Source organism: Geotrypetes seraphini, chromosome 7 (genome assembly GCF_902459505.1).
Source record: "Geotrypetes seraphini chromosome 7, aGeoSer1.1, whole genome shotgun sequence".
NCBI classification, from domain to species: Eukaryota; Metazoa; Chordata; class Amphibia; order Gymnophiona; family Dermophiidae; genus Geotrypetes; species Geotrypetes seraphini.
In genome coordinates, this window is record NC_047090.1 from 86293639 (window position 1) to 86314039 (window position 20401).

Sequence of the window (20401 nt, forward strand, 5' to 3'; positions counted from 1 at the left end):
AAGAGAATCTCACTCTTTACACCAAAACAGTTCACTCCAACTTAGATAGTATAGTAGTGCTAGATAATATATCAATGTTTTATAAATTCTTTCTTAGTCCAGTCTCTTTACAACAGTACATCTTAGGAATTCAGATATCCACCCTTATCGATAGATACAGGTGGTAGGATTCTTCATGATTCCAAGTACTATTTCCCAACTGTTTACTTATTTCAATTATTTTATTTTATTTTTATTTTATTTATTTATCATTTTATAATTAATTATCAAGTATAAACTTGTACAGAAAGTAAAATGTAAGTTTAAGGATACATAACCATGTACATCATATTTAAGTCCAAAATACTAAGAAGCAAGTGAGTAATACATATCCATATTTCAAAGAAGAAAAAAGCAAAACTCCATTATATTACTTTTTTTTTTTGTTTGAAATAATTTTTATTAAACAGAAAAGCACAGCACAGCCAGAAAAAAACAGTGCAGTACAGTCAAAACCGGAAGCGGGCAGAACAGCAAGCAAAACCAAACAATCAAGGTAGCCCCCCCTCAAGCGAGGGGTTGGGATAGCCAGACCCCATATAGGGCTCGGCAGGTCAGAGTCTGCCCCATCACGGCCCGCAGAACCGGAAGGCTCAGAATGCAGAAAAGCTGAGCGGTGCAAATCAACATTTTCTACTAACAGCGGAATTCCCAAAGTAAACACTCAATCACACCACCTCTTCCAATCACCAGTCGCACTCCAGTCAATCCATCAAACACCCACACACACCTTCAACCATCCAAATAGATGTGAAAACAGAAAACAGAAGCCCTCCCCCCCCCCCGTCCCCCCAGTTCAGTGAGAGAGTAAGTGGGAATAAGACACTTAGTCATTCATAAAGAACCAAGTTCCATCACAGTAGCATCCCATAGAGAGCGGTACAGGCGCCTGGGCGCCGATAGCGGTTCCGGATGTACTCGGAGCTCCCAGTGGGCCACTTCCAACAAGGAGCGCTTCCATACCAACACCTCAGGGGCATTATCATCCATCCAGAGCCGAAGCACTCCACGTTTGGCCACCAGCAAAGCGGTGTAGAGGAATCGCCAGTGCTCCAGACTGAGGCCCTGCTCTAACACCGCTCCCTCGCATCCCAGAAGAATAAGCGAATAGGACCACTGAAGAGGCAGCTGCACAACCCGGGCCAGAAAGTCTAACACCCCAGTCCAGTACGGTTCCAGCTGAGGACATTCTATTATCATATGAACCAGGGTGCCACGCAGACGACGACATTTAACACATAGGTCAGAGTCCCACAAGCCTGCCTTCCTGCCCCGTACCCTAGTGAAATATGTGCGGTGTAGGATTTTAAACTGTATCTCCTGTAGGGAAACATTACGCGCCCCACGAGAGATATTGGTAAAGCATGCCACCAAAGTCTCCATCCCGACCTGCTCCCCGAGTTCCTCCGTCCATTGGGAAGCTAGACCAAGGAGTCGGGGGTCCGGCCGTTCCTCCCGCGCCATTCTATACCAAGTAGAGAGGGAATTCATAGAGGCGGGGAAAGATAGAAAGATGTGATCAACCTTCAAGAGGTCGCCCCCCGCGGGGGCGCCCCTTCGGCAGGTCTCATAATAGTGTCGTAATTGCAAATAAGCAAAAAAAGGCATGTCGGGGAGAGACCAGTGACGGCGGAGGTCTGCATGAGAGGGGAACGCCCCATCCTCAGAGAGCAACGCTGTAATATGTCCCAGACAAAAACTTAGTCCAAAGCTGGCCTCCAGGCCACGGGCCGCACCCACACCCGGGGAGAACTCAGGACTCCCCCGGACAGAATGAAAAGCCCAATTGTCCCGCGGACCTCCCCCTATCTGACGCCGCCACCAGAGCAGCGCTCGTCGCAGCGGATCCAACCAAAGAGAATTACACCCCGCCCTAGGGCGACGCCACCCAGGGACATCAAGACAAGCCAGCGCACTATGCGGGGACACCCAGGAATCAAACAATCCCGGAGGAGCAAATCGTGAACCCATCGAGTATAGTTCATGCACCCATCGCATCAAGGCCGCGACATTATATAGCCGAATATCCGGGAGCGCTAACCCCCCCCGGGTTCTGCTCTGCGTAAGTCTCCAAAACCCCACGCGGGCCCTCCGATTTCGCCAGATAAAAGAGCCAACAAAGGACCTGTAGGCGCCCTCCTCCGCCGCTCGCAGCCACAGGGGAATCATCTGTAGGGGGTAAAGAATCTTGGGCAACAGAACCATCTTCACCAAGGCAATACGACCAAAGAGCGACCATTATATTACTTAAATTTTAAACTCAAGTCCACTTTGAGGATCTAGATGTACAAAGGACAGTTTAAAATAAAAAAGAAAGAAAACAAAGAATGCTAAGATTGATCTAAGCTGGGCTCAAAGTTCCCCAAATAACATCCAATCTAGGGCTAGGTCTTATCATCCTTTTCTTTTTCCAAGCGAGACAATGACAGGAAGGTCACCAGTTGGCAAGGATCAAAGAAAACAAATTTCTGAGAAGAATAATACACTATGCATTTACATGGGTGACGTAAATAAAAAGTTGTCCCTAAGGCTAACACCCCTGGCTTTAATAATATAAATTCTTTACGACCCTTTGGGTTTCTCTGGCGAGATCAGGATACATTTGTATCTGCATTCCTAAGAATATTTTAAGTTTATTTTTAAAGAAGAGTCTCAGTAACCAGTTTTTGTCCAGGGTCAATGCCACTGTTAATAATAGGGTTGCTGGGACTGCCTTTTCAATATTCGAGGATTCCAGTAAAGTGGTCACATCCAAATTTTCTTGCTCAACCTCTTGTTGTTGTTTCCGTTGATTAATAGGGAGATAGTAAATTTGTGTAAATGGTGATATCATATTTTCAGACAAACCCAAAATTTCCGTCATATATCTTTTCAGCATCTCCCGAAGAGTAATCATTAAGACCTTAGGAAAATTTACCAATCTTAGATTATTTCCAAGGACTCTAACTTTCTCCTAAGATTGGTATTATCTTTAATTAATGTTTCATAAATTTGTTTGGACTTAGATGACGCCTGGTTAATGCTGACAAACTCTCTTCTAAGCTCTGTTGTTTCCTTCTTCACATCTTGAATATCTTGATCATGATGTTTTATTTTTTCTTCTATTTGATTTAATTGAGGTTTTAACAAATTAGGAATATTGGCAACCAGATCCCAGATAGCTTCTAGTGTTACCTCACGGGGTCTTTGAGGATGGAAAGAATAGACTGCAGACGCTTCTCCCACTGGTGAAACTGCCTGTTGAGCACTCTCCTGGATCTATCCATTCTCCTCTGCTGTTGACTCCTCAGTTTCTTCATACAGACTCTCTTGAAAATGTAGAGAGTCTGGATCCCTGCTCCCTCCATGACTCACAACAGCCTCCAGAGCAGGACATACTCCCTCCTTGGAGAGTTCCCCCACCTGCGGGGAGCTGGTAACCTGAAGGCGTGGGGGCGAGACCCTTGTGTCGGGGCTTAGCGTGGTCTCAAGTCCCAGAGAGATCGCCTCCGTTCTGCCCGTTCGGGGTGTCTCTAGCGGGACCGCCTCCGACTGCAGGGAACTTTGCATGCGGCGGATCAGCTCCTCGATATTACCCAGCCCGGGTCCGCCAGAGCTCCGCGAGGCCCCAGCCATGCTCCGACCTCTCCGTTTGGGCATCTTGTGGAAAATTTACCCAACGATCCGAAAGTAAGTGAAGAGCTCACCAACACATGCACTCAGCTTAGACAATCAGCGGCCATCTTGATCCCTTCTCAATTATTTTATATAAATATAATAAATAATAGCTTATTCAAAGTCCATTCCCCTTCCCGATGCGTTTTGCTAACTTTCTCAAAGTCGGGGGAACTGGACATTACAGCATAGCTTCTCCTAGTATAACCAGCCATTCAAAGGGAGCATAGGCTGTTCCCATCGATGCATGCTTCAGCTTTCATCTTGGGTACACCACGACGCTCTTTTCAACATTCATCTCAGAGACCTGAGATAGAGGGATATGATTCTGCATTATCTCCTTGCTCTTCAGATCATATAGAGCTTTCTGCAGAAGAGTCTTATGGTTTATCATCTGATCCATCTTCTCCATTTCCTTGTAGAAGGTCTGCTCCTGAAAGTCTACCTTTTACAAGATTTATCAGACAAATGGGAGAGGCTTTGCCTATTTGTATGGAGTCAGAAACAGAGCTCCAAGCAGAACTAATGGAGGCTCTAGACTACAAAGAATGGCCTAAAGATTGTGTAAAATTACCTCTACACAACTTGATGAAAGAGGCTTGATTTAAAAACTGGGAAGCACCACTCGGTCAGAGTTGCTCCATGCAAGTTAGACATTTATACAGGATTCAGTCTTCTTCTGGCTACGACAAGCCACAGCTGCAACACCAATTTTTAGTGGTAGAGTCGGCATTTAAGGAGTGCTTAAGGACTGCTGGCATAAATTCTAGAACATATGCCAATACTCCTCCTGGAAGACAAGGCAGGACTCTGTATAAATTTGGGCATAGGGTATTCCAGAGCACTGTTGACCAATAGACTCCTCAATTATAACTTCTATATGACAGTCTACCTTAAATCTCTCATACAGAATATTTTCAAAACATTAAACTCTTTCCAGCATCTTGCCAATGACTTTTTAGAGACCAGGAAATATATGGTGTGGGCCACCTTTGACATGGAGGAGTGTGTGGTGTAGTGGTTAGAGCTACAGCCTCAGCACCCTGAGGTTGTGAGTTCAAACTCTATACTGCTTCTTGTGACCCTGGGCAAGTCACTTAATCCTACACTGCTCCAGGTACATTAGACAGATTGTGAACCCACTGGGACAGATAGGGAATATGCTTGAAGTATCTGTATGTAAACCGCTTTGAATGTGGTTGTAAAACTACAAAAAAGGCGGTATATAAGTCTCAGTCCCTTCCTATCTCTAACATCTGCAGTGTCAGTTGCCATGCTTAGGAAGGCCTGGCTTAGAATTTCTGACCTAGATGCCAAAGTTCAAGATCGTCTCGCAAATATTCCCTACATGGGAGACTATCTTTTCGAAGATTCTTTATAAGAGGCAATTCAGAAAATTAAAAAGCATGAAGATTTTATGACTACTTTGTCATCTACTAAGTCATCCTGACCGCAACCTTCCAGGAACTTCTCCTATTATCCCAAACACAGATATAACCAGCCTACCACAACTTCTCGAGCACCTACTCAAAGACATCCAAGAAAACAGAGGACATAGAAGGCTCAATCACAACTATAGTTCAAACAGCAGCAGTCTTTTTGACTCCATCCTACAGAGCGTAGCCAGTATTTCACAACCTCTTCCTCACATTTTACCCATAGGAGGTCAAATCATACACTAATACCATTTCTGGTCCATAACATCAGACTACTGGGTCCTTCAGATACTGAGACACAGATAAAGCCCTTAATTTACAAAAAAAAAGACCTCCAAACTATCCTCCAAGGGAGGCCTGGTTCAACTTCCAATAAAATACCCTCCTTCACCAGGATCTCTCAGCCCCTTTTCTAGCTCAGTGCCATAGAACAAGTTCCTCTGCAGGTGAGTTGCTGAGGATTCTACTCAAAGTATTTCCCTATACTGAACAAGCCTGTCATTTTGAAGAAGCGGGCCTGCTGGTGGGAGGTAATGAGCATCCCTCCTGCCAGTCTTCTAAAATAGGTACCGGGGGGGGGGAGGGGGGGCATTAGTGTTAGCTCACTAGCTGTTAGCTGCACCCATTAAAAAAAAAAAAAAATGCAGCCCCTGCTGTCCCTGCTTGCTGGTTCAAGCAGGGAGCTCAGGGGCTGCCTTTTTTGGCAGGCAGGCAGGAAGAGGAGCTGTGCTAGCAATTTTTCTTCCAGTTTCAAGTTTTATTAAAAATTTGATAAGATCACTTATTTCTAAGCAAGTTACAATAAAAAAAGATTCAGAGGTAAAACAAAAAACAATATAAATTTTAAAATACAGATAACAAAACTAAACAGAGAGTATTGACTAGCGAGAAATGAAAGGTATGAAGGAATGAAATACAATTGTTAAAAGTAAAAGAGAACATTTAAGGTAAGGACAGAAGGTCCTAACCCCCCCTTTACCAGCAATTTTCCACACACATAGAATGCATATAATTTGCATGCTATTGTGCTGAGAATTGCCAGTAAAACAAAAATCGCTCCCACCAAAGTATATATATATATTTTTTACCATGGTGTGAGAGCTTAGAGCATCTAGCCCATTCAGGTTATGTTAGCCAACTGTTTAATCATTGTACAAAATCGTAAATAACAGCTGAAACGGTTCTTAAAGAAATACTTCAAAACCTGTGAGCAATACTAGTTACTAATAGATTGTCCGAGGAGGGTCTGTCTCCTTTATGACTGTGTACAGTGCTGTGTATGTCTGGTAGCACTCTAGTAGTAGTGATAGAAAATAATAAACAGTTCCAAAACAAATTTGAGTCCTTTTTTTATCCATTTTGTTGACTCCCCCCTCCTTTTTTTTGCTTATCCAAATATACATAACCTTCTTTAAAATCAGCATTTTCTATGCTTTAGCTACATGTATGGCTGATTAACTATGAAGTAACAAAACAACTCTCTTAATATAGATTTCAACCTTGGGAGTGACACAGGGCTCCCCACGTCTATTGAGACGGATACAGGCTCAGGACGCCAGCCTAGCAGTGAGGAGCAAGAAATAGCAAGTTTAACCACACTCCACATTGATTCTGAGACCAGCAGTCTCAATTTGCAGCCGTTATCTACTGAGACTGCTGCTGTGACAGGTAACTTGTTTCTAGTTTGTATTTAATCTGAGTTTAGAGCATAGTGTTATAATTCTGTTAATCAGAAAATAAATGGCAAGAAAGTGTACCATTTTACTGTACAATCCTATACAAATTATTTTAACTGTTTGGGGTTTTTTTGATCCATCACTTATTAGCAGTTGAACCAGAGTTCCATTTTTTTATTTAGAAGCTAAAATGCATCACCAGTAGGTGAGGTGATGAAATTTATAAAAGCAGATATGAGAAATTACTGGAGGATCTTGCAGGACTGAGCAACCATTCATCTAAATGGAAGGTGAAATTTATGGTGGACAATTTATGCACAACTGAGAAAAATTATCACAATTATTTGTACCTGGTAATACTCAGGAAACTTGGCACGTCACTAAGGAGCTTTGCTGTAGTGGCGTTTTAGAAAGTTTTGTTAGTGAGACGACTTTTTACTAGTCAGTCTTCAGTGCATTGGATAGCATTTATTTACTGAATTGGCTTTAACAAGTGACTCCTGACACAGGCGTGTGTATGCTGAAACACTGACTGTATTAAGCCTATAAAGAACTGATGTGCTATCCCACCCTTGGAGGCCCTTGATGCTTCTTTCTGTTATTCATCTGTTACTGTGTGTTTTCGAATCCCTCTTTTTTGTTGTTGTTGCATAAAACAAGACCTCTGCTAAAATAGTATGAGTTAGTTGTAAAATAGTCCGTCTTAACAATAACTCACATTGATAACTCACTTCCTCCAAAATCTGTCTTCAGTGTTTCTGTAGTGCTTCAATTGCAATACATGTCTGGATACTTTATAGATGAAAACATTGTTTATAAATGAAAATCTAATCTAATTTGAATTTCTGAATTGCTCTTACCTAAAACAGGTTCAAGGTGATTTACATGAGAAGAGGCCCATACATTATTATGGGGACTACATGATAATTATGTTTTGAGTACAAGTTAAAAAGTTTACATATTATCCCAGGACAAGCAGGCAGCATATTCTTGACTGATGGGTGACGGCACCGACGGAGTCCCGGTACGGACAATTTTAGAGTGATTGCACTCTAAGAACTTGGAAAGTTCTGGTAGGCCGCACCGCGCACGTGCGAGTGCCTTCCCGCCCGACAGAGGCGCGCGGTCCCCAGTTTCTTAGTTTCCGTGGAGCTAAGAAGACGCGTTTCTTTCAACGGCTGTTGAAAGTTCTTTTTCTACTTAATATCGCCTTCCCGCTCGCGTAAACCCTTTTGGAAATTTTATTTCCGTTATTTCTTTTCTTTTCTTAAAAAAAAAAACCAAAACTTAATTTTTTTCTTCAGTTTTCAGTTAGCCCCGGCGGGGCCTATTGCCATCATCGAGGCCTCGGCCTTCGATTTGGCAGAAGCCGTATTCACTTTCATGCCCCCTCAACCCGGGTTTAAAAAGTGCCAGCGGTGCGCTCGACCAATTTCACTGACAGACCCACACAACTGGTATCTGCAGTGTCTTGGTCCTGACCATCGAGCGTCTACCTGCTCCCGCTGTGCGACTTTAAAAAAGAGAACACTTAAAAACCGCCAGATACAGCAGCAGTTATTGTTCGGCGCCGAGATGTCTGATTCCGCACCACCGGCACCGACGTCGGCTCCATCTCAGTCGGCACCTACTTCGTCGACACCGCGCCGGCGTCGCACCCCGCAGGTAAGCCGGCTAAGAAGCCTTCCCCGTTGGAGCGTCCTCCGGTCTCAGTAGCAGCGAGTCCAATCCTGCCGACCACGAGGCGCCCACGGAAGCGCTCCGCTCCGATTGAGGTGAGTCCCTCGACATCGGGTTCCTCTTCGGAGTGTAGAGCGGCACCCAAGGTACCGCAGAAGAAAAAAGCGGTACCGGTGCCTTCATTGGACGAGCGCATTGCCGCAGTCCTGCAGGTCCAGCTAAAGGAGCAACTCCAACAGCTACTCCTTGCTCTTTTGACTCCGAGCCTTCCAGTCCCGGTCCGGTCTGAGCCGCCGGTACCGACGGTGCAGCAGCCCCCTTTATCGGCATCCACTTTGTCGGTACCGGGGCACATCACTTCTTCGTTATCAATGCTAATCTTGGCACTGGAACCGAGACACCAGGCTGTTCAAACATCGGCACCGGCACAACCCTTAACATCTCCCGGTACCGGTTCACAGAGGTCTGGTAAGTCGACTCATAAAACTCGACACCTAGAACCCTCCACACCGGAGTCACGAGACCGCAGTTTTCAGGTGAGGGACCCTGATCTGTTGGGTGATTCAGAAGAGCCTTTCCTCTCTGAGGGAGAATGTTCATCAGGGGACGAGGATCCTTCTGGTTTTGATCCATCTTCCAAACCTGATGCGACTTCTTTCACCTCTTTTCTTAAAGAGATGTGTGACTCTTTATCTATTCCCTTGGAGGCTGAATCCAAAAAATCCAAGGCATTTTTAGATGCTCTTGACTTTGACCAGCCTCCAAGGGAATTTCTCAAGCTGCCTCTCCATGACATTTTAAGAGAGACATTTTACAAAAATCTAGAGACACCCTTGACCATTCCAGGAGCTCCCCGTAAACTGGACTCCTTATATAAGGTTATACCAATTCCAGGCTTTGACAAGCCTCAACTCCCCCATGAGTCTTTATTAGTAGAGTCTACTTTAAAGAAATCCACGGGGGCTAGTGTATATGCTTCTGTCCCTCCTGGCAGGGAAGGTAAGGCCATGGATAAGTTTGGCAAAAGGCTGTATCAAAATACAATGCTAGCGAACAGGTCAGGAAACTATGCTTTCCATTTTTCCTTTTATCTTAAGCATCTTATTCAAAGTTTGTCATCTTTTGAGAAATATCTCCCTGACCGTAAGAAATCAGCCTTTCGCCAAACTTCTTCATCGCTCTTGCAACTGCGCAAGTTCATGGTCAGATCAATCTATGACACTTTTGAGCTGACCTCTAGAGCCACGGCTATGTCAGTGGCTATGCGACGACTGGCCTGGCTCAGAGTGTCCAAACTCGATGTCAATCACCAAGATCGACTGGCCAATGCACCTTGCTTAGGGGATGAGCTGTTCGGAGAATCCATGGACTCTACTACTCAGAAACTTTCAGCTCATGAGACTCGATGGGATACTCTCCTTAAGACAAAGAAGAACACCCCACCTTCTAGGCCTTTTCGTCAACAATCGGCCTACCAACGAAGGTTTGTGGCTCGTCCCTTACCTCAAACACAGCAACAACCCAGGCGTCAGAGGCAGCAACAGAGGCAACCTGCTCGACCTGCCCAGCAGCAACAGCAAGTGAAACCTCCTCCTTCTCAAAAGTCAACTCAGCCCTTTTGACTTGGTTCTCCGGGACATAGCCAATCTTCCTCCTTCTACTCATCTTCCACAGCCCATAGGAGGACGCCTTATACATTTCATAAGCCGTTGGGAAATCATCACCTCGGACCTGTGGGTCCTCAACATCATCCGCCACGGCTACTCTCTCAACTTTCAGACACCTCCTGCCCAAAGTCTGCCAAGAGAGTTTGCTTTCAACACTCCTCGGTCTTCCCTCCTTCTTCAAGAGGTTCAATCCCTCCTCCTTCTGAACGCTATAGAGGAAGTTCCTCTAGATCAGAGAGGGCAGGGATTCTACTCCCGTTATTTTCTAGTCCCCAAAAAGACAGGAGTTTTAAGACCCATTCTAGATCTTCGCGATCTAAACAAATGCTTGGTCAAGGAGAAATTCAAAATGCTTTCTCTGGCCACTCTTTACCCTCTTCTCAATCAAGGTGACTGGCTATGTTCACTCGATCTCAAAGAAGCATACACTCATATACCGGCCAATCTGGCCTCCAGACAGTACCTACGCTTCATGATCAATCGTTGTCATTACCAATACAAGGTGCTGCCCTTCGGTCTTGCCTCCTCTCCAAGAGTGTTCACCAAATGTCTGATTGTGGTGACTGCCTTTCTACGATCTCACCACCTTCAGGTCTTTCCTTACCTGGACGACTGGTTAATCAAGGCCAATTCATCTCAGACTGTTCTCCTGGCCACCAACCAAACCATCATGTTTCTTCAACTTCTGGGGTTTGAGATCAATCTACCCAAATCTCATCTCATCCCCACTCAGAGACTTCAATTCATCGGAGCTGTCTTAGACACAGTCCTCATGAGAGCGTTCCTGCCATCCAACCGTCTTCAAACGCTTCAATCTCTGTGTCAGCAGGTGCTTCTACAACTTTCCATCTCTGCCAAGCAAATGATGATACTCTTGGGTCACATGGCCTCCACAGTTCATGTCACACCCTTCGCACGTCTTCACCTGCGCACTCCTCAATGGACCCTATCTACCCAGTGGTCCCAAGCGATGGATCCTTGCTCACGTCACATATCTGTCACATCATCTCTTCGTCAGTCTCTACAATGGTGGTTGATATCCTCAAATCTATCCAGAGGTCTTCTGCTCCATCTACCTCCTCATCAACTAGTCATCACCACCGACGCCTCCCCTTATGCCTGGGGAGCTCATTTGAACGAGTTCCAAACTCAAGGCCTTTGGACAGCCCAGGAAAAGAAGCATCACATCAATTTCCTGGAACTCAGAGCGATGTTTTATGCCCTCAAGGCCTTCCAACATTTTCTCTTCCCTCAAGTTCTCCTGCTGTGCACAGACAATCAAGTTGCGATGTACTACATCAACAAGCAGGGTGGGACGGGCTCTCGCCTCTTGTGCCAAGAAGCCCAGAAGATCTGGACTTGGGCCATAAATCACCATCTATTCCTGAAAGCTATCTACATTCAGGGAGAAAAGAATTCCTTAGCGGACAAGCTCAGCAGAATTCTCCAGCCTCACGAGTGGACACTCGATCTTTCACTCTACAGTCCATCTTCGCTCAATGGGGCACTCCTCAGATAGACCTCTTTGCAGCTCCTCACAATCACCAGCTGCCCCTATTCTGCTCCAGACTCTACTCTCCTCACCGTCTGGCAGCGGATGCATTTCTCCTCGACTGGTCCAATCTGTTCCTGTACGCTTTCCCTCCTCTGCCTCTCATGTTGAGAACCTTGTTCAAGCTCAAGAGGGAACGAGCCACCATGATTCTGATTGCTCCGAGGTGGCCCAGGCAACATTGGTTCTCCCTTCTACTTCAACTCAGTTCCAGGGAACCTTTTCTTCTTCCACTGTTTCCTTCTCTGCTTACACAGCATCAGGAGACCCTTCTACATCCCAACCTCCAGTCTCTGCACCTGACAGCTTGGTATCTCTCGGGCTGACTTCTCATGATACTCTTTTGTCTCAGCCCGTTCGTTCCATTCTAGATGCCTCCAGGAAACCAGCCACTCTGCAATGTTACCATCAGAAGTGGACAAGATTTTCTTCCTGGTGTCTTCTTCACCATCTTGATCCCACTTCCCTGGCAGTGGAGACATTGTTGGATTATTTGCTTTCTTTGTCTGACTCTGGCCTTAAGTCTTCTTCCATCAGAGTCCATCTCATTGCCATTGCTGCCTTCCATGAGCCGATTCATGGAAAACTTCTCTCAGCTCATCTCCTGGTGTCCAGGTTCATGCGAGGTCTTTTCAATGTGAAACCACCTCTTAAAGCCCCTCCTGTTCTCTGGGATCTCAATGTGGTTCTTTCCGCCTTAATGAAGCCTCCATTTGAACCTTTGGCTACCACTCCTTTCAAGTTTCTCACTTGGAAGGTTCTTTTCCTTATTGCTCTTACCTCTGCCAGGAGGGTCAGTGAGCTACATGCACTAGTTGCAGATCCACCTTTTACGGTCTTTCATCATGACAAGGTGGTTCTGCGTACACATCCAAAGTTTCTCCCTAAGGTTGTCTCTGAATTCCATCTCAACCAATCCATTGTTCTGCCTGTCTTCTTTCCGAAACCTCACTCTCATTCTGGGGAACAGGCTCTGCATACTTTGGATTGTAAAAGGGCTCTAGCTTACTATCTAGAGCGTATGAAACCCCACAGATCAGTTCCCCAACTCTTTCTGTCCTTTGATCCGAATAAATTGGGACGTCCTGTTTCTAAACGTACGTTGTCTAATTGGCTGGCAGCATGCATTTCATTCTGTTATGCTCAGACCGGACTGACACTGTCACGGCCCATAGAGTCCGAGCGATGGCAGCATCTGTAGCTTTCCTCCGTTCCACTCCTATTGAGGAAATCTGCAAGGCTGCTACTTGGTCCTCAGTTCATACTTTTACATCTCATTATTGTCTGGATGCATTCTCCAGACGGGATGGACACTTCGGCCAATCTGTTTTGCAAAATTTGTTTTCCTAATGGCCAACCTTCCCTCCATCCCTCTTTTTGTTAGCTTGGAGGTCACCCATCAGTCAAGAATATGCTGCCTGCTTGTCCTGGGATAAAGCACAGTTACTTACCGTAACAGGTGTTATCCAGGGACAGCAGGCAGATATTCTTGCGTCCCTCCCACCTCCCCGGGTTGGCTTCTTAGCTGGCTTATCCTAACTGGGGACCGCGCGCCTCTGTCGGGCGGGAAGGCACTTGCGCGTGCGCGGTGCGGCCTACCAGAACTTTCCAAGTTCTTAGAGTGCAATCACTCTAAAATTGTCCGTACCGGGGCTCCGTCGGTGCCGTCACCCATCAGTCAAGAATATCTGCCTGCTGTCCCTGGATAACACCTGTTACGGTAAGTAACTGTGCTTACTGTATTGTTCCAGTGCAGTAGGGATGATATAAAAATGGTGTTCCCTTTAAGCTGAGCAGGAGTCCTCCACCCACAGTCTCACCAATAGAGGGTGCTGTTTTACTGTCACATTTTTCAATTGTGAGGGACAGGCAAGTTCTGCAGGACTCCAGGGAACATACCTGTCCTTAGCGACTGAAAATATTCCACCCCCTAGTGGTAGCAATGCAGCTGGAGGACACCTGCTCAGCTTAGAGGGAACAGTGCCTAGGATCCAAGTTTCGGTGACTATGTCGCCTTCCTCAGGTACAGAAAAGCATGATAAATAACATAACATTAATAATGAACATAAATAATACATTTATACACAAAATTTAAAAGAACCGAGATGAATTAAAAACTACATGTAAATATATAAAAAGAATAACATAAAATAGGTACATGAATATTGCACTTGTGATTCCAAAAAGCCACTGATTTATAAAAACATGAATGATCCTGCTTTGAAATGATATTAAATGGAATAAAACGTACTGTAACTATTAAAACTACTGCCAAGAGTTTATACTATAACCATCTAATAACATAGACATAAAACCATAGATAACCATGCGGTAAATTGAAAAATGGATAAATGTAAATTAAAAACAAATTTTTAGGTGGATGTAAATAAACTCTATAAATTAATGCCGAGTTGATAATGTGTTGCCCATCTAAAGGAGTAACTCTTATCCTTTAAAAACCAATAACTAGTTGGTGATGTAATAATCATGTATGATGAATCAAATATGTAAATATGACAATATTCCATAAATGTATGTAAAAAGATGAAACGATAAATTGCAACAAATACAAATGACAATAGGGGCTCTAAAATCTTTGTAAATTATATGGAGATAAAATAAATATAAAGGTGAATGAGTCTAATGCATGAATATACACTCATGGCTGTTTATTATGCACTCAATTATATTTTTTTGGTCCATATGTTGGCTTTGTACTGTTTTAACACTCCTCTGTTTCTATAATATTTCTGTACTAATTTTATGATACTGTTTTCATAGCAGAATCATCCATGTTTTTATAAATAGTGACTTTTTGGAAGTTCAATATTCATGTACCTATTTTAGTTTATTCTTTTTATATATTTTCATGTACAGTGGTACCTTGGATTACGAGCATAATCCGTTCCAGGAGCATGCTCGTAATCCAAAATGCTCGTTTATCAAAGCGAGTTTCCCCATAGGAAATAATGGAAACTCGCTTTGATATGTTCCCCCCCCCTGAGGCCAGGGCGCTGCTCCTCCCCCCGCTCGCAAAGTCCCCCTACGCGTGATCCGGCACCCCCCGTGAGAACAGGCACCCTCCGCCCGACCAACTTTAACTCACCCCCCCCCCGTCTGGCACCGGCACGAGAACCGCTCGCCCCCGCTCGCAAAGGCCCCCCCCCGCTCGAATCGGCACCCCCCCACGAGAACAGGAACCCCCAGCCCGACCAACTTTAACTCACCCTCCCTTTGGCACCGGCACGCAGCCCACAAGTGCTGGTGCCGCTTGAAGATTTTCTTCTTCCCAGTCTCTGCCGGCTTTGAGCATGCATCTGCGCATGCTCAAGCCCTTCTAATTCTCCCTCTCGCCGAGATTCTTGGCGAGAGGGACATTTAGAAGGGCTTGAGCATGTGCAGATGCATGCTCAAAGCCGGCAGAGACTGGGAAGAAGATCTTCAAGCGGCACCGGCACTTGTTTGCTGCGTGCCGGTGCCAAAGGGGGGGTGAGTTAAAGTTGGTCGGGCAGGGGGTTCCTGTTCTCGCGGCGGGGGGGGGTGCCGATTCGAGCAGGAGGGGGCCCTTTGCGAGCGGGGGGGAGCGATGCCGGTTATCGGGTCGTGCTCGCAAATCGAGTCAACACTCGGTTTGCGAAAATGTTTTGCTCGTCTTGCAAAACACTCGCAAACTGGGTTACTCGCAAACCGAGGTTTGACTGTAATTTTGAATGCATCTCAGTTCTTTTAAATTTTGTGTATAAATGTATTTATTTATGTTCATTATTAATGTTATGTTATTTATCATGCTTTTCAGTACCTTGCACTCCCCTGAGGAAGCAACATCACCGAAACTTGGATCCTAGTTGGGATCATTTTCATATTGTATTCAAGGACTTGTATTTGGACTTTGGACTACAGTGCTCCTCCACGAATTTGCGGTCCTGGTTACTCACAGTCCGGGTCATTCGCGGTATTTTCTGACCACGAATGACTGGGCAGGAGAGGGCAGCCGGAGCGCCGGCGAGTGAAGGAAATCACTTGTGGTATACTCCGACTGCCTCTTCCTGTACTGAAGTCTGGCCTCACTAATCAGGAGCCGCTTTGACACGCTGCTGACCATCCATCCTTCCCTCCCCGCCGACCGCAAGCGAGCCCTACCTTCAACCTAAGCAGCGTCGGGCTGGCAGCATTTTAAACAAGCTGCTTGGCCTTGTCCGTCAAGGATTTCACTCTGCCGCATTACTGATGAGGTCATCAATAACGCGGCAGAGGTCATCAGTAATGCGGCAGAGTGAAATCCCCGACGGACAAGGCCAAGCAGCCTTTTTAGAATGCTGCCAGCCCGACGCTTCTTCGGTTGAAAGTAGGGCTCGCTCGCGGTTGGCGGGGAGGGAAGGATGGAGGGTCAGCAGGGGTTCGGCTGCGCAGTGGGAGTGGGGAATGCTTCAGGGTTCTGCTGCACAAGGGGAGGGAGGGAAGGATGAATAGAAGCTGGACAAGGGTTCTGCTGCTTAAGGGATGGGAGGAAGGGAAGGATAGAAGCTGGGCAAAGCTGCACGAGGGATAGGAGGGGGGGAAGGATAGAAGCTGGGCATACTTCAGCTGCACAGGGGGGAGGGAGAGGGGGGAGGGAGGGAGGGGAGGAAAGATGCTGACCATGTGGGAGAGAGAAAGGAAAGAGGAAGAATTGGGGTGAAGGAGAGGAAGGGAGAGATGGTCATGTGCATACCCTAGAAATAAGACCTAGTGCCACTTTTGGGTCCCAAATGAATATAAGAGACATTCTTATTTTGGGGGAAACACGGTAGTAGTGTGCTTTCTTTGGAGGGCAATTGAAGAGGTGAGTTCCAAAACTTGTTAAGTACATTTTGTTTTATTTTTTTAATTCTTATGTTGAATAGGATTCTTAAAAGTAAAAACTTGCATTTTATGCAGAGAACAAGTTTTGGAACTCACCTCTTTAGCTATCATGGGTAAATAACTGCTTTTCACCCGTTAAAATTTCTTTACTATTAGTTAATTAGATTATCATAGATTTCAAAGTGTTATTCCATCATCTCTAAAGATGTAAGTACACAAGGTACTTGTTATTGAATATATAAATTTTTGTTATTCCTAAAATTAAAATTAATACAATGAACATTTTATTTTGATGAATATTTTTAAAACAATACCTTCAAATATATAGGTTCTGAAAGTGCCTCTCCAGTCTTGTCTGCTGCTGGTTCCCGATCACGAACTCCTTCTCCTGCCATCCTTAGTGCTGATCAAATGGATCAGCAAGATTTACATCTGGATGAGAAGCTTCATCATTCTGTTCTACAGACACCAGATGATCTAGGCAAGAAAAAAATAAGAAATGCTGCTTTTCTTTTCTTTTCCTCTGTTCACTAGTAATTTTGTTCTGGGAGATAAGGATTTTCATCTTTATATTTAGTTGTGTCTTCCAGTTAGGTGTCCCAGGAAATTAAAACAACAAAAATAATATATAGCATACAAATATAAGTAATTCAGATGTACAGTGGTATCTTGGTTTATGAGCATAATTCGTTCCAGAAGCATGCTCGTAAGCTAAAGAACTCATATATCAAAGCAAAGTTCCCCAAAGGCTATAATGCAAACACAGACGATTTGTTCCACAATCAAAGTTTACTACAGTGGCCCAGGGGTGGGTACCTGCCTATGGGTGCCACAGCCCCTTCAGCAGGGTGGCTTCCTTCCCTCGGGGTCCCCGTGCCTCTGCTGTACTCCAGCACCTCCCGGCTCTCGATTCAAGGTGGCTGCCCTCCTGTAGAAGCATGCGCACGACCTCTCAGCTCCTGAGCCAAGCCGGCTACCACCTCGACAACGCGTGCGCCATGTACAAGCACACACAACATCATGCGTTATTGGGACGCAGCTGGTTTGGCTCGGGAGCTGAGAGGTCATGCGCATTCTTCAACAGGATGGCAGCTGGTTTGAATCGGGAGCTGGGAGGCGCTGGCGGACGGCAGACGCTAAAGCGGGAGGACAGTTGCATGAGTACCCTGAGGGAAGAAAGCCACCCCACTGAAGGGGCTGCGGCACCCACAGGCAGGTACCCACTCCTGGGTCATCATATTTGAGAGCTCAGTTTGTGAGTCAATGCTTGTTTTGCGAGGCACGATTTGCGGGAGTGTTTTGCTCATCTTGCAAAACACTCACAAACTGCGTTATGAGGTTTGACTGTACTTTTCTAAATATACAAAATGACAAAAGTATACAAAAAGATGTAATTGCAATAAAGTATATTAAAAATGAACAATAACAAAAAGATTAGAAGAGAGCATAATAAATATAAAGCGTAGATTATTCAAAACATAATGGAGACGTGGGTACCTGCAGTATATCCATGGTAACAAAAATAATAGGAGGAAATGTATCTATCTGTTTCTTTGATGTTGTACTACATGTAAGGCGTGCCTTCTTGTGATTTTAGTTTAATTTATGTTTATCATTTTTGGTTAGCTATTATATAGTTGGTATTTGTGTTCTCTTTGTGTGACCAAGGTATTCTGTTAGTATGAATTTTCAATGTAGCATTCTGTAGTAATTTGACTTGTTCAGTTTTCTCCATGGTGGAAGAAATATTTGTGAGGGGGGAGGAGAGACAGGGATTTTGTTGATCCTTGTTCTGTATTGTTTGTGATTTATAAAATGACAGTTGTACAGAATATTGTTTCTTTTTATACTTTAATAAAATAATTTAAATATAAACTCCTAACTGAGGCTTGTGCGGATGGAACCAGACAGAATTTGCGAGTATTGAGGTCAAACTTTATCCCCATTTTATTCTCTACCTGTAGCCAGATTTTCTGGTAGTCTTGACCAGCGTTTAAACCCTCATTAGCCATGAGGGTTGTAGAGAGCTTACTTTTTGTTTTCATGTGTGAGCTCCCATTACTCTGAGAGGAGCTCCACCCCCTCAGTCTTACTCTCTACAAGTGAGGTGTAGGGAACCTGACTGTTTGCTCAAATTTAATCTTTTTATTTTTGAGGTTTTTGTTATCCGTTCGGAGGCTTTTGTTGCTGCAGAAGATCCTAGTCATCCGGGACAATTCTGGCTGTGGGAAGATACAGACTCTCATGGCTGAGGTCTGTAGCCCACAGACACATGCCTCACATGATTCCTGTTTGGTCAGTCTGCATCAGTAGTTCTCAGGGTCAGGACCCTTTGAAACAATCTCACCCCAGATTCTGTCTGCAATGGCTTGAATGATGACTGAATGGTCCCCGTGGCGGTTTTATCCAGGATTGAGGCCACCTGCATTCCTCTTCCTACAATGTTGCATGGCTCCGTCAGGGGTCTGAGGGTCCTGTTCCACATCAGGAATTGCAGGAAAAGTCTGATGAAATAAACCATCTGTTGGATTCCAAGGTTGTCTGAGGCAGAAATCTTTTCTCCCCTTTGATCAGATGTTTCCCCATGCAGCTCCAGCACAGAAGAATGGCACAGTGAGTAAAATCAGGAGGGAGGAGAATGTTCTTAAAAGTCATTTTTAAAGGTTTCTGAAGTTATGGATCAATTCCCCCACCTCCCAAAACCCCTTCCCTGTAATTTTTGAGTTTTGCATTTTTTTCTCCATGGGCTGTTTTAGGTGCCAGAATCGCTATCACAATAGTCATCTTGGATTTCCCAATTTTGTTTTTAAAACCTCCATCTGCCTCAATACCTCTTAATTATGAAAAATGAAATGGTATAGATGAACTCTTGAGATGGAGATACTTCAGATTCATGGCGGAAGCCTATCTGAAGCAGGTCATTGTTCCACGTGGCATGTGAGGGGGTATTGGCTTTGGGTTTCGGTTCATTATCCCATGTAAACCACACAGAAAATGCAGTATATCAAGTTGCCACCCCCCTTTAGCAAAAGGCGCATGGTTTACTCCAGGGAGCCATGTAGATGTCATGGGGACCCATGTCTGGTGGACATAGAGGAGAAAGATACAGAGTCCATGCCTTTAATTTCTCATTCAGGATCCTCAGCTCCCCGTGGGGTAGGGGTGGGGGCTGACCATGATCAGGTGACAGCCCTGGATCTTGGAGATGCCATGAGAATATGAAGGTTATGCAGACTCTCTGGCCTACAAAGTTTAATTGCAGATGCGCTCCAGGAATTAAAGTTGGAGCTGCTGCAAGCCTCCATGGCTCAGTGCTCACTCATGAGCAGCACTAAGGAACAGAATACCTGTTTTCCCTCACATCCAGAGATCACTAAGATGTTAACAGATTGCTGGGATGTTCCCCAGGGGCCCTTTGGGGTAGCTAAGTCCATGGCTAAGCACTACTCGATGGATGCTGAGTTCCAGCAGTGGTTTGCTACACCTAAAGTGGATTTGCTGGTGGCACAGGTTACGAAGCAAACTTCACTCCCTAGTGAAGGGGGAGTAATCTTCAAGGATACACAGGACCACAGGATAGACTTTATCCTCAAAAGCCAATTTGAGGGTGCTGCACTGGGACTGAAAGCAGCAGTTATATTGCCTATGCATACCACTCTCAGCTAAGTTGGGCTCCAAATGTGGATAGCTGAACTAACCCCCAGTTCCTCTTGGAGGGATTGACTATGTTGCAGATGCTCTCTATGACCTTATCAGGGTCCTTAGCAAGATCTCGGCTTATGCCATCTCCACTCACAGATTGATCTGGATTAGGCAGTGGGCGGAAGACTTGGCCTCCTAGGTGACTCTGAGCAA

General features: G+C 45.1%; 1 protein-coding gene across 9 annotated transcripts in view; it reads left to right on the forward strand.

Moving 5' to 3' along the window:
- Window positions 1-20401, forward strand: part of RALGAPA1 (Ral GTPase activating protein catalytic subunit alpha 1) — a 678446-nt gene that overhangs the window by 206478 nt on the left and 451567 nt on the right. For all 9 annotated transcript variants that reach the window (XM_033952521.1, XM_033952520.1, XM_033952524.1 and 6 more), the window contains 2 exons: window positions 6621-6797; window positions 16875-17027. In XM_033952521.1, coding sequence (XP_033808412.1) covers window positions 6621-6797; window positions 16875-17027 — 330 coding nt within the window. The remainder of the gene's footprint in view (window positions 1-6620; window positions 6798-16874; window positions 17028-20401) is intronic.